This window comes from Rhizophagus irregularis, chromosome 6, assembly GCF_026210795.1.
Source record: "Rhizophagus irregularis chromosome 6, complete sequence".
Taxonomy (NCBI): Eukaryota; Fungi; Glomeromycota; class Glomeromycetes; order Glomerales; family Glomeraceae; genus Rhizophagus; species Rhizophagus irregularis.
In genome coordinates this window covers 4,506,412-4,519,937 of record NC_089434.1, presented here as the reverse complement: position 1 = coordinate 4,519,937, position 13,526 = coordinate 4,506,412, and the positions used below count along the sequence as shown (strand labels likewise).

Sequence of the window (13,526 nt, the reverse complement as noted above, 5' to 3'; positions counted from 1 at the left end):
GTTATAGTTGATTAGTTGATCTAACAGGGATGAAATGAAGTGGAAAATTTTATAATCCAATACAATATCGTTTTTATGTATGAGAGGGAGAAGGAATTGTGAAATACATGAACGAAGGCAATCTATAGGTGTATGCGGGAAGTCGATCAACAAATTAAGTAAATTAGAAATTTAATAAATTTAATGAATTTATTTTATTTTTTATTTTTAAATAAAAATCTTTTGAAATATTTAATCACGTGAAAGTACATGTATAAATTCTACATAACGTGGTGTCGACGTGTCGTGGACCATGGTGGCAGTGTGTCGGTTAAATGTGGATGAGTATTTTTTTTTCAACTTGAACACGCTTATGGATATGTTTCATCTGGCAATTTTAATTATCAGCAACTAAATCTAAAAGTTTCATTGCATCATTTAAGATTCCTCGTGGATATACCATTATCTCCAATGTCAGTTTTAAATATCGAGGGTGAGTCTTTAATTTGTTTTTAATTAATTTTAATTAATTTATTTTTATTTTTTTTTTAACTTGGAGGTTTCATATTCAAATTTATTTTATCCACTTCTTCCTATGTTGTTATAACATTGATGAATTCTGAAGAAGTTTTTCTTTCTGATTCAGGAATATTTTCTGGAATTCGCGTCATCCAATCGGATCGTGTAGACTTTCCATCATATTGATAGATCAATCCATGAAAGAATGTGATTCTCTGTGAGGCTAAGAAGGTCTCTATAACGAACGTGTAGGAGGACTTTTATACGACAAAATTCCTCCCACTGGGGACCATTTCGAATGGGAGGTGGACGTGGCTAAATACGTACAATGTTTTCACCAGAGCATTCTACCCAGTTGCCTTTTACTAATTTATATTGCTGATCCAATTTGAACAATGAAAGTTCCCCAAGTTCGGCCGATATCTTTGTAGAGGTGAGAGATCTATTTCCATTGTTCTCATCATTTTCATTACTATCACGAAGCTGTCGATTCGCTTCTTTGTTAAGTTTTAGACTAACAAAATTTCGGCTACTATGATAGAGCGGTAATTGAAGATGATGACAAGTTTCTTGCACCGAAAAATCACGTTCTTTGACTGTGCGAATGAGAAATGCTTTAACAGCTGGATCATTGGGTTATCATTAGAGCTTCGTCCAACACTTCTGAAAAGGCTAAGGGCCCTAAGGACCGTGGTTTTGCTTCACTAGCATACTTAGAAACATACTGTAAAGCAGCATGTGGTAAGGATGGCTTCAAATCAACATTTGCCCTCCATCCCTGTAATTGAATGGATTTATAAGTGGATCATTCTAGCAGTTGTTAGTTCTAGGTGACCATTATTATCGATCAATTCAGCAAATACGAGAGCACCACATTTCTGGTGTTTCATGATCACATCTTTTTGATAAAAGGCATATTGCGTAGTCCTGCATATCATCATTAAGGGTCTTCAGAGCGCTTTTGGCATAGGTTGATTGTTGTAACTAAAGAATCCAAGCAATGTACTACTACTTCCATTATTTCATCATTATTTTTCATATTTTTTCAATCAATTTCTGGTGCTTATTTTCGCTTGGCTATGCCATGAACTGATGAACATGAACACTACCATGATGATGTTGATACCACTAGTCAACTAATCCCCATTTAAGAATTAACACTTTCTCAAAAAAAAAAATTTAAATCGCTTTTCAAAGAACCATGCAGCAATATGGAGATTATCTATGAGATCTTTAGGCAGCTTCCTGGGCTGTTTCTGTGTTTACAGAATTTTCTCCATTAGGCATTAGATTATGTAGGTCTTGCTAATGTATATCTGCGCTAAATGTAAAGAAAATCATTCTCTGAGACCTTATCTGTTTTATCAGATCTAATAATTCAGCTCTACGACGCATCTAATATTGAATAGTACCACGCAATCCCATGCCGTAATACTTTGTCTGCTTAGTGCCTTAGTCTATTTATTCTACCGAAACACATTTTAACATTCAAAATTTTATTCTTTTTTTTTTAATATGCCTGAACTTATAAAATTCGAAAATTTTCTTTTTTTCAGACGGTAGAATGTGGATTTCGGTGGGAAAACGAATATTTTTTTTAATTTTTTTCATTTAACGAAATGTTTCTAACATTTCGTTCTTTTCTTTTTTTTAGACGAGTATGGATGTGTGAATTCAGTAATTCACGAAGATTTTTCTTGGTGAGAAATCGGAAGATATTTTTTTTAATTTTGTTAATTTTAACGAAACTAACATTTCAACTTTTTCATTTTAGTCAGATCTGGGACATGGATTTCAGTGGAAATTCAGAAATTTTCTTTTGTTTGGATTTAATTATGAATCAAATAATTGCAATTTCAATTGTAATAATATTTATAATATATTTTTACCAATATTACTCACTGAATGTTTGTTGATGATTTGCCAAATCTCAATTTCGCATTATGAAAAATTATAAAAATTATATTTTAGTTAAGTCAAGGTGATTTTTTAATACAAATATCCTGGACTAGATATCCAAAGAACGACCATTAATAAACGTGGAAGGATCATCAAAAATGGGTAGAAGCACTTTCTACTTCACAGACTGCACGTACTTTTTGGCAACGTTCTGTTCAGTTTCAGAACTTGATATTGGCTATGCAAATTTGGACTTAGCTAGTGGAGTTCCTTTAAAAAGGGTTAGACTAGGTTAAATATTGAAAGTTGTGCTAATGGATGGGTGTGTAGATTTAAATTGCGTAATAGTCTTCAAGAAATTCATGTTTCAGGGAAAGCTAAAAGTGCACCGCTTGAAGGTTTTTCAGAGGAACGTATACGTTTACGTGCATTTTTGGCTAAATATGATGAAGATATTTATAATGCAGATGAGACAGGCCTTTTTTTTTGAATGGAACCAAATCAAACACTTAGTACTGGAGCAGTTGCTGAACGTAAAAAAGTAAGAATATTTCAATTTTATATTATAAAATATAATAAAAAAAATTAATTTATTATTTAATTACAATTAGTTATTGATTTTTTATTTATTTATAGGATAAAAGCTGGGTTCTGTTCTTTTTATGCTAATGCTACGGGCTCTCATAAATTAACCCTCGATGCCTTAAAAATTTTAACAATTTGGCTCTTCCTGTGATTTATCGTGCTAATTCAAAAGCATAGATGAGTTTTGATATTTTTATTGAATGATTAAAGCATTTAGATAATTATTTTCGTACATTATATTGAAAGAGTTTACTACTTATTGATAATGCAGGCTCCCATTTTAATCTAATAAGACATGAAAAAGATGATGATGATATTAATAATGAGGAAATGATAGATAACGAACAAGAATCAAGTCAAAATCATAGGCACCACCAAATACAAAAGCTCATCTTCAACCTATGGATGCGGGTATTATTCATAGTTTTAAAATCAAGTACAAGCAGGAGTTTTGTAAACGTTTAATTCGTCAATTTGACCCTGGAATAGATTATGTAAAGTAAGTTATAAAACTATTTTTTAATTAATATTAATTATTATATTAGAAACAAATATTAACTAAGGAGTCCATTGATTATATTGCTGAAGGATGAAATAATGTTACTCAAAAAAAAATACGAAATTATTAGATTAAAATCCATCTTATGATAATTATGATGTAGATGAAGAAAGTCTTCTTAATCGTTTGCCAGAGTCCGATGATGTAATAGAATATTTTAAGATACTTGATCATGAAATTCGACCTTACTGATGAAGAAATTATTAATTTGGTACAAGCTGATTAATCAAGAAGTAAATGATGACGAAATACCTGCAATATCGGTAAAAAAAGCAGTTAGTGGACCGGAAACTTTTATTAATTTTTTTGAGCAACAAAATGATATAATGGAGAAAATATTTAGTTTAATTCGAAAAAGCAAGGTACACTTAATTTATTTTTTAATGGTTGTGGTATGGAATAATTGTATTTTTTTTATTTGTTTAATGTAATAGGGTAATGCAAATTTAATTTTTACAGTTATAATAAAATGGGGTACTCGTAATTTTCAAATTAAGGTATAAATTAGGAGGTGGGTGGGATGCATTTATTATTGAAAGTTAACAATGATTTCAGTTATAATGAATTTTCATTCAATTATTACAATCAAAAATTCATTAAAAAGGTAATCACGTTAATGATACAATTATTTACTATTAAATTTATTAATATTTTATTTAAAATTATATAATAAAATTTTTTTGTATAAATCGCAAATTATATCTTATGTGATTATATAAAAAATATCTTGCTATAAGGGGTGGGTCTATACTAAATAATCTTTCTATTATTTTGTAAACTATATTTAGAATGTCACGCTACATTGATATATTTTGTACGATACTCAATAAATTTATTCTACGAATCTTTCTGATGAAACATTTTACAATAAACGATTTGACAATAATTTCGATCCTATGAGTAAATTAAACTTCACTACGGAATCTAAAATCTTTTTTATGATTTCCGATACTTTCGAAAAACCTTGATTAATAAAAAAGAATTTAATATAAATTAATCGATATAACCCGTACTGAAATTAAATTTTTAATTGTACTGTAAATTAGTTTGAAATTAATATTATGTGTAGTATTTCTCATGATCGTGCATTTAAAAATATAAGTTACTTTCCGGCCATTAACATTTAGGTTTTGGTCCTATTCTGAATTTCTTATTTTAATAAAAACTCCTAACGTGTATTTTGGTAAAAATTTTCAGAGATTTTTATCTGTTATTACTTATTTTGATAATAAAGATATTAGATGAGTTTAGCTTATCGTGACATTATTTACCTGTTTCTGAAACATCCGTATTCCATAATCACCATTCGGTTATTATGGTTCGCTTAATGATAAAAATGATAAAATGGTAATGCAATCACATAAATTTCGCAATTAATTATAAATGATGATACTGGGGATCAATATTTTATTAGGAGCCTGGTATGAAAAAGTAAGTGAATGATTAAGATTGATAAAGTGCAATTTGTTGCTTGTGTGCATGATGTATTCTGGGTGGAGTTAAGGTCGCATCAAATAATTAAAGTAGATTCTATCATTAGAAAATGTGATATGTCGTCATCTTAAAATGACAATCATGGAAATTTTTGTTTCATAAATTTTTAATCTTACAAAAATAATTTGATTTATTAATTTAATTACAAAAATAATGGCTCGAAACAAGTAACGCATTTTATAAGGGGAATTTTTCTTTCTTTCAAAAACTATTTCTCGCGATGATCTCATGATTAAACGTTTCAATAAGTCTATTTTTAAGTAAGAACCTTTTTCATTTGAATTTCTTAGCGAAATTACAAAAAAAAAAAAACATTTCAAAATAACAAATACGCAAATCCATACAAAATATTCATTCTCGTCTTTAAATTACAAAATTTCCTTTTCCTACATTAAATTAAAAAAAATTCGAAAAAGCAAAAAAATCAACTTACAAAAAATTTTTTTCGAAAATTCCGTGAATATTCCACATTTTAGAACATGGATCATTCGGATCATCAATATTTTTTATGAGATTCACACAAAAATTCATCATTGTCTCAAAATTCTTATTTCAAATTATTTCTGTAAATTATATAAATGATCTAAATTCATTCTAAGAAAGATCTCGCCTATCGCTTTTATTTCAAATAACAACCTCTCCACATTAACCTCTCATCAGAAGTATCATTCTTCCTTCATAGATATCAAGAAAATGTGTCTAAAATAAGTTAATTGTAAAAAGGAGTTTATGAATTGTAAGAAGTCTTTTAACAAACTGAACGAGATACTTTTTAAAATTTTCAAAAACTTGGAGAGTAACAAGTTAACATCATACTAGACGAAAATTCAATAACAATCGGCTCAAGTAATTTTTTGAAATTATATAAAAAAAAGATTGATTAGCCAGAAAGAAAAATGGTTAGTCAGATAATCATTTCAAATTATGTAGCCAAAAAAAAAACTCGAAAATTCTGTTGCTATGCGGATCTGTGAATTGTGATACAAGTATATATTATATACAATATAGAATTATCAACTGTTATCAACGTACTGTAAATAATTATATTGAAAAAAATATTTATTTGATTTATTGTGAAACGTTTTCTCCCGCAAAATATGAACGAGTCAATAAAGGAGATAAGGAAGATTTATTTCTTTCATATGTAACTTTTTTTTACAGATGAACTGAAAATAAGCCTTTACAATTCCGGTAAAGATCATAATAATGCAGGCCAAAAAAATCCTAATGCGGGCCGAAATTTCCAATTTTCTTTTGGTTTATAATGAGGATATGATAAAGAGATTCCATAAATTTGTTCTAAGCGTCTATAAACAATTACGCAAATATGCAAAGGAGAAGTTTGGTTGAAATAATATCATATTATGATAATAAAGCTCTGTAAAAGAACAAAGAACATGGATCAAAAAAATTATTTTTATGTTGTTATTATAAAAGTATTCTATATTTTAAATCAAATTACGATGCAAACATATGTGAGTATGTGAAACATTACAGGAAATGGATTGCATAATTTTACAAATTATTTCGCATACACAAAAAAAAAAAAATGTCATGAGAACTCTTAAAATCTTTTTTTTTTTACTAATTCCGAATGATAATTTATTGATAATTTTAAAAAAATATGTACATTCGGAAACTCTAATGAATGCATATTGGCGTTATGACAACCAATATTCTTTGTTGTTTAATGAGGTTATTTACTAGTTTTAGTTTTATTTTTTATTCTTATCTTCATTTTTTAAAAAGACTTGCCAAATGTAGTTTTTATAAATTAATAATCAAAAAAAAAATCAAATTTAGGTAAATTATTACTTCTTTCTTTTATCTCAGAAAAAAAAGCTTATCGCGATAGAAAAATATTTTTTAAATATCGTGAAATTTCAAAATTTTCTTTTATGTTAATATATTATGATTGTCGAATAAAAACTTTCACATGGGATACAATAGATCTACTACATGCATGTTAAAAACATGTTGTCAGATAAGGAATTCGAGATGTCGATAAATGGGCGCTTTGCAGTAGAAAGGGACAAAACTACTAAAAAAAATAAAAAATGAGTTAATATAAAATCTGAACAAATTATAGCATTTAGAATATTTTTGGTATATAAAAGAAAATTTGAATTTTTTTAGTAGTTTCGTCCTTTTCTACTGCAAAGCGCCCAAATATCTTTAAAGATGGTTTAATACTTGCATTTTTTTTATATATTTTCCTTCATCTGATAAAAATGCCATACTATAAATAAATGCGTCCCTACACACACATATATATATTATTTGTAAATTCAACACAAAAAGGTATTAATTTTTTTTGTGAATAAAATTTGAACCCATTCTATTGATTACCTTTCTGTGACACCAATCGTGATTGATAAAATATAATCTAGAACGTGTAATCCGTGTGAATTCGTGAATTAAAAATGTTATTCCGAAAAAAACTTACATGTGAGCCTGTGACATCTACAGTTAAAATAATTTGCTCGTAAATTCACATTAATTTTATAATAGAACGAATAAAAATAATTCTTAAAAATTTTTGTTTGCGCGACAAATGATTATAAAATATTACACATAATAAATAAATGTAATATAAAATTTAATTGCCACACGAAATTTACAAAACATGTGAAATAAAAATGCCAAGAAATATATCATATGATTCTATAAATTATTTATTTGGAAAGTATCAAATTCTAAATGATAATTTATTTAAAATCTTATTTATTGTCCTATAAAAGGTTAGTTGTCGTTTTAAACATAACTTTATATGCAATTATCATAATTAATAGAACTTGAAGAAGTCGCATTTTAGATTTTTGGATGTATTACAACATTTATAGTATTTTTAGAAATTTTTTTTAAAATATTATTACTTGCATATTTTCACACATATAATGTCAAATAAGAACGCAAATTATCCATGTTGAATGATTCTAACTCCGTTTAACGATATTCCGATATGTGAAAATAAATAGAAAAAATTACGGAGATTTGTATTTAATTATATACATTTAATAATATTAAATAGTTATTTTTACATTATTTAATTAATTATTCGCTTTGCGTACATACATCTGATAATCAGCCAATAGCATTTACTTGCAAATATATACACACACACATATATATTTTGAAAAACAAACTCTTAATCATATTCGGGTTGAAGGTTATATCAATACATCAAAATATTGCTTATCTTACGAAATCTGGAAATTCGAAAAAAAATTTTATTTATTTCAATACAATCAATACAATAAATAATATGATTCCAAGTATAGAATAAGAACGTAAAGAATCGTGAATCTACGAAGTGTTCATCAGCCAATTTTTTGTTACATACATAGAATTATACTTTTTATTATCCAGTCATTTGTTTGCATGAATAGAACAATCAAATATTACTTGTTTTGATCACAGAATAAAAACAATTCAGTGAGAATTTTCTTTATCGTAGCTATTTAAAAAAACAAACCCCTCAACCGTAATAAAATTATTCGGTGCAAACTTTATATCCGATAATATCAATAACCTTATTCGTATAAGTTATTTACAATTTTAACTGTAACATTTAATAATTAATTAATTTTTAATTATATAATCTTTAGGACCAGTTACATTCATTATAGTATGAACAGAAAATGCAATTATCCAATCGTTCGCGCATCTTAATGAAAATGATCATCGTCTGGTCATCTGGTCATGTAACTGTTGTTCTCGTATCACATTCCTGGCTAATTAATGTTTATCAAAAACATTATTATCAAAAAATATAATTTCTGTTAAATAGAGATCTAAAATTCTATTCTTTCCTTATATCCTAAAAATAAATTAGCAACGCTAAAAAAGTGTTACTAATAATTAACATCAAATCCGAATCCCAATTAATTGGAGAAACAAATCCTTCCCCCCAGTCTTTAACGTGCGGTAAAATAGACCGGGAGGCAAGAGAAAAAACACGTCCATTTCTCCAACCCATTACTTCCGTACCCGACCACTGTCATTTTTTTTTTTTTTTAATAATGAAAAATTAAGATGTTTTAAGAAGAAATTAAGATATTATAAGATTTTTTTTGGTCCATGTCTCGCGTTTTGTTTAGTGATTGTAAGAATTCGATATTTATTTTTTTCGTTTTAACGTTTTTTATTTCGATAATGTTTTTTCTTCCATTTCGTAAGACAATTATAATAAAAGAAATCGGGAAACTTCGAAAGCGTTTATTTTAATAATTGATACAAATAAATTTAATTTTCATAAACTGTATGTATAAAACTATAAAACTCACTAGTAAAAAAATTCTCTGAAGTCTTACTAGTCAAATTGTTTTACAGTACTTCAGCCCAAACTCACGATATAGTAAGACCGTAGGCCAATTGAATTTCCTTTTTTCAGTTTTTAACATGGTAAAAGTAAAGAGGTTCCGACCTAAACCCAGATCCGGGTTTATAAATTTTTCCAAAATCCAAACCCATGCCAAGGTGATCGTATTAACCTTTAATTTGATTAGTATAGTTCCTAAATGTATTTTATTTTATATCTTTCCCAACGTTTTTATAACGCTCTTAAAACTATAAACGTTTTAATGAAATCACCAATCACAACGGTGGGTTAAATATATTGATAAAATAAATAAATCGTCGATTTAAATCTTATCATCAAGTTATTAGTTTATTGGACTGGGTGGTAAAATCAATTAAGTACTAAATCTAAATCAGGTTATCTAACTTTTTAATACTAATATAAATTCATATATGTATAAAAGATAGTTCATGTCCAAGCAACCAAATATTATTAGTTCTTATAAATGAACTATGCCTAAAATCAGAAAATCGCTCGCTCATTAATAATCCTTGGAAGTTACCAACAATGCATTTATTTGCATTAACTTATAAATTTTCTTTTTCCTATCAAATGCCGAATATTTTTATATTAAATGTAACAAATAGTTTTGTTTCAAGATACAAAAGAGTCAGTAAAGTTGTATATCCAATTTAACAACAGGGAATTATTTAGATGAATTAAAAGAAATAAAATGCAATAAAGAAAATCCATTTTAAGAATTTATATCAAATCTTGTATTGTTTCGGCGAATCTTTCTAATAAATTGTTACAGTCCCTATAAAAAAAATTTCCGATAAATGATCATTTTTCTAGTTTTGATTCCGAAGAAACTCAGACACGTGATCATTTTTCTGAAAATTTTTTATAGGGATTTAAGCGCACTTTTTAATACCCCTATTCTTCGTCATATTTCTATCCAAATCCTATCCAAATCCTATTTAATTAAAAGTTTAAATTTAATTCATTTATATTTTCATGTTGCACCAAATATTAACTTATAAATTTAGCGAGTATCCTGATACGCTATTTTTTTTATTACTTTTTTTATGGACGTAATATAAATATAATGATTTATTGTAAAATGCAAAATCATAAATTTTTGTAAACTTTATTTATTTTGATTAATTTTTTTTTTAAAAAAAAAGATCTTGTTTTTAAATTCAATAAAAATTTAAATTATTGCGTCATAGAGATATAATAATTTTTTTATTTTTTTAATATACTGATTAAAGATGTTAATAAATCATTTTTTAGAATTTCTATATTATGTCATTATATTTCAATTGCTAGGAGGATAGTTTCGGGATAATGAATGTCGGGAATAATGTGGTTATTGGATTCTGAAGTTTCGGGATTATGATTTGTCGGGATTGTGAGCGTCGGATTTGTGTTGTAGCGGGATTCTGATTGTCGGGATTTCGTAGTAAATCTTATATTTACTGTAATTAACTGTTAAATTAATTCACCTACATTAAGTATTCGACGCAAATTAAAAATTTTTTATGGGAATTAACAATGTTTTAATCTGGGAGAAATAAATATGCATAAAGTCAAAGCACATTCAAATAACCGACGTTCACAATGATCGCGCTGATAGACTACTAGCTAAAGAGGGATACACAAGATCCACTAATAGTAACCCAAAATTTTTCTCTCGTACTTAGAATCATTTACATATAGTCGATCAAAATAGGTAAATACAGTCAGACCTCTATAATTGCACTCTCCATAATTGCACCCACTATGTATACCCTCTCTAAATGCACCCTCTGGTTCGGTCCCAAGCTTATATGATCTCTAATTATTTTACCTCTATAAATGCACACCCTCTTTAAATGCACTATTTTGAAAATTATGCATATGGTCCCAAGGGGTGTGCAATTATGGAGGTCTGACTCACTAACTGTATTCCGATTCAGGCAAAAATTTTTAATAGTTCGCCAATAATTCAAGTTGAATTGAAGAGATTTTAACTAAATATTTGTTGATTGTGGAGGTTGATGGCAGACTCAGGTCAAATTGATAATGTTCGATGTATATATGATGAGAAACCGCATGATAAATCGCATCATGTGATCTCATTCGATAATATATCACGTGATATTATAAATATGTAATTCTGGCCGGCATCGTGAGTTTGGCCTGAATTATACTGCACTATTTTTAATTGACTAATGAATGAATGAATGCAAATCGGCTTTGATTTGTCAAAAAAAAAAATTTATTTTTATGTGATGCACTATATATAGATAGGGTAGGGTTCTTTGTTGCGTTAACATACATGTAATATAACCTTTCTCTAAAGAAAAAAAAACATACGGATTGACTTATCAGTTATCATGAAACAATTGAAACGTTTTTTTGTCTCCTGAAAATAAACATAAACACAAGTAATGAAAATATAAGGATTTACAACCTAATTATAATCCTTTTTTAAGAATAATATATTTTTCAAAAAATTCACACGAAGTATGTAATAATTTTAAAATGACAATACAATTTTAAAATAACAATACAATTTTAAAATAACTATATAATTTTAAAATAAAAATTCAATAAAAAAAAAAATATGAATGCCAAAAGTAGAAAACAATAACAGATAATTTTTTTAAAGTTAGCAGATCTTAGATATTCAGGGCATAGCTCGATCAATTATAGAAAAATGCGTATAAATAGAACAATCCGTATATAGCTCTTTGAATTTCTTTTCTGTAAAAAGAATAATGAAAACGATTAATATATATATTTATTTTTCTTTTTTTATTATAATTTATATATATAATAATAATAATAATAAATTTATTTCTTTTTTATAAAGAATTTTGTAACACAAAAATCTTTTAAGTTTTAAATGGACAAACATTATTAACAAAAAAAAAAATAAAGAATATTACATTTGGATTAGGAAATTCCAATGCATGTTGGCGTTCTAGAATTGGTGTCTGACATCTTTTTTTAGACAAAGCAGAAAAAGTTATAAATGAGTAGTAGAACAAATTTTTCATCACAAACGCACTTTCTTATTATTATGTCGGAAAATATGGATATGTCGGAAAGCATGAACATCGATAATAATGATATTAAAAATGATCCTGAGATCGCTCAGTTGATTGAATATCTAAAAGCAAAAAAAAGCGCTGCGACAACAACTAAAAGTCCTCCTGAAACTATTGTGCCATCAACTAGGAATTTCAATCGTCCCGTCAACCATATCAAACACTTTAAACAAATGGGACATCCCTACATGAAAAGCTCCAAGAGAATCCGTCATAAAGAGGATACCCATGGCGAAAATGAAAAAGTCCATCATAAGAAATCGAAGATCACCGATGAAGACCCAACAAAAATCGTTTATAACGAACAAAATGAAGACAATCAATTTTTTGATAAAGTAGGTGGCAATTAACTTAAATAGCTAATAATATAAATTATGTATTAATTTAAAATTTGTTCTTAAAAAAGAAACAGGAAGATGCTCGCACTGAACAGTTTTATTAAATTTATTACGATAATTTTTTATTAAGTATAACTTCCATGCGTAGGAACTTCTGTAAAATAATCCTGTAAATCAATAAATCTTTTCAATATTTGGAGTCGTAATTTTGTTCTTTTCTGATGTAATTTTACTGTTCAGTAATCGTTTCACTTTAATTAGATCATTAAGTTTGTACTATATATAGGCATGTGTATGATATGGTATCGTATGGCTACTGCAATACTGAATAATCAATAATCATATCGAAATCAAAAAATTTAAAAACTTAAATATTTTCTTATTATTTAGCATAACATTTACTTTTGTAAATTAAGTAGTGAACAAGACAATTATTTGTTAAATATTTCCTTTATTCATGTACATTTATATATAATTTTTTTTTTGATAGTAATTAAAAGACATATTATATAAAAGAAATGTAGTAGTATCAATATAATTGGATTTTTTTTTATTGATTAATATATTTAACGATAAGATCATACTAAGATTTTTTCAGAAATCATACATATATATATTATATTGTCTTACAGAATGTTTATAGAAGATTGCTCCTTTTACCTCATTTAGATACTTTTCGTCATGAAACTTTTCCTGCAATTTTTGTTTTGTGTTTTGTGTTTTTTAAGATAATAACTGGTTCTTGGTGTAACATC

General features: G+C 27.2%; 2 protein-coding genes across 2 annotated transcripts; both read left to right on the top strand.

Annotated features, from left to right (window-relative positions):
* Nucleotides 1–2,013: 2,013 nt before the first annotated feature.
* OCT59_026660 (uncharacterized protein) lies at nt 2,014–2,455 on the top strand (the record flags this gene model as incomplete). Its single annotated transcript, XM_066143323.1, has 3 exons — nt 2,014–2,057; nt 2,153–2,198; nt 2,273–2,455. 3 exons carry the CDS (start codon nt 2,014–2,016, stop codon nt 2,453–2,455), a joined length of 273 nt encoding a protein of 90 aa, XP_065992853.1.
* Nucleotides 2,456–12,405: 9,950 nt separating this feature from the next.
* On the top strand, nt 12,406–12,875 carry OCT59_026659 (uncharacterized protein; the record flags this gene model as incomplete). Its single annotated transcript, XM_066143322.1, has 2 exons — nt 12,406–12,768; nt 12,840–12,875. 2 exons carry the CDS (start codon nt 12,406–12,408, stop codon nt 12,873–12,875), a joined length of 399 nt encoding a protein of 132 aa, XP_065992852.1.
* Between the last annotated feature and the right edge of the window lie 651 nt (nt 12,876–13,526).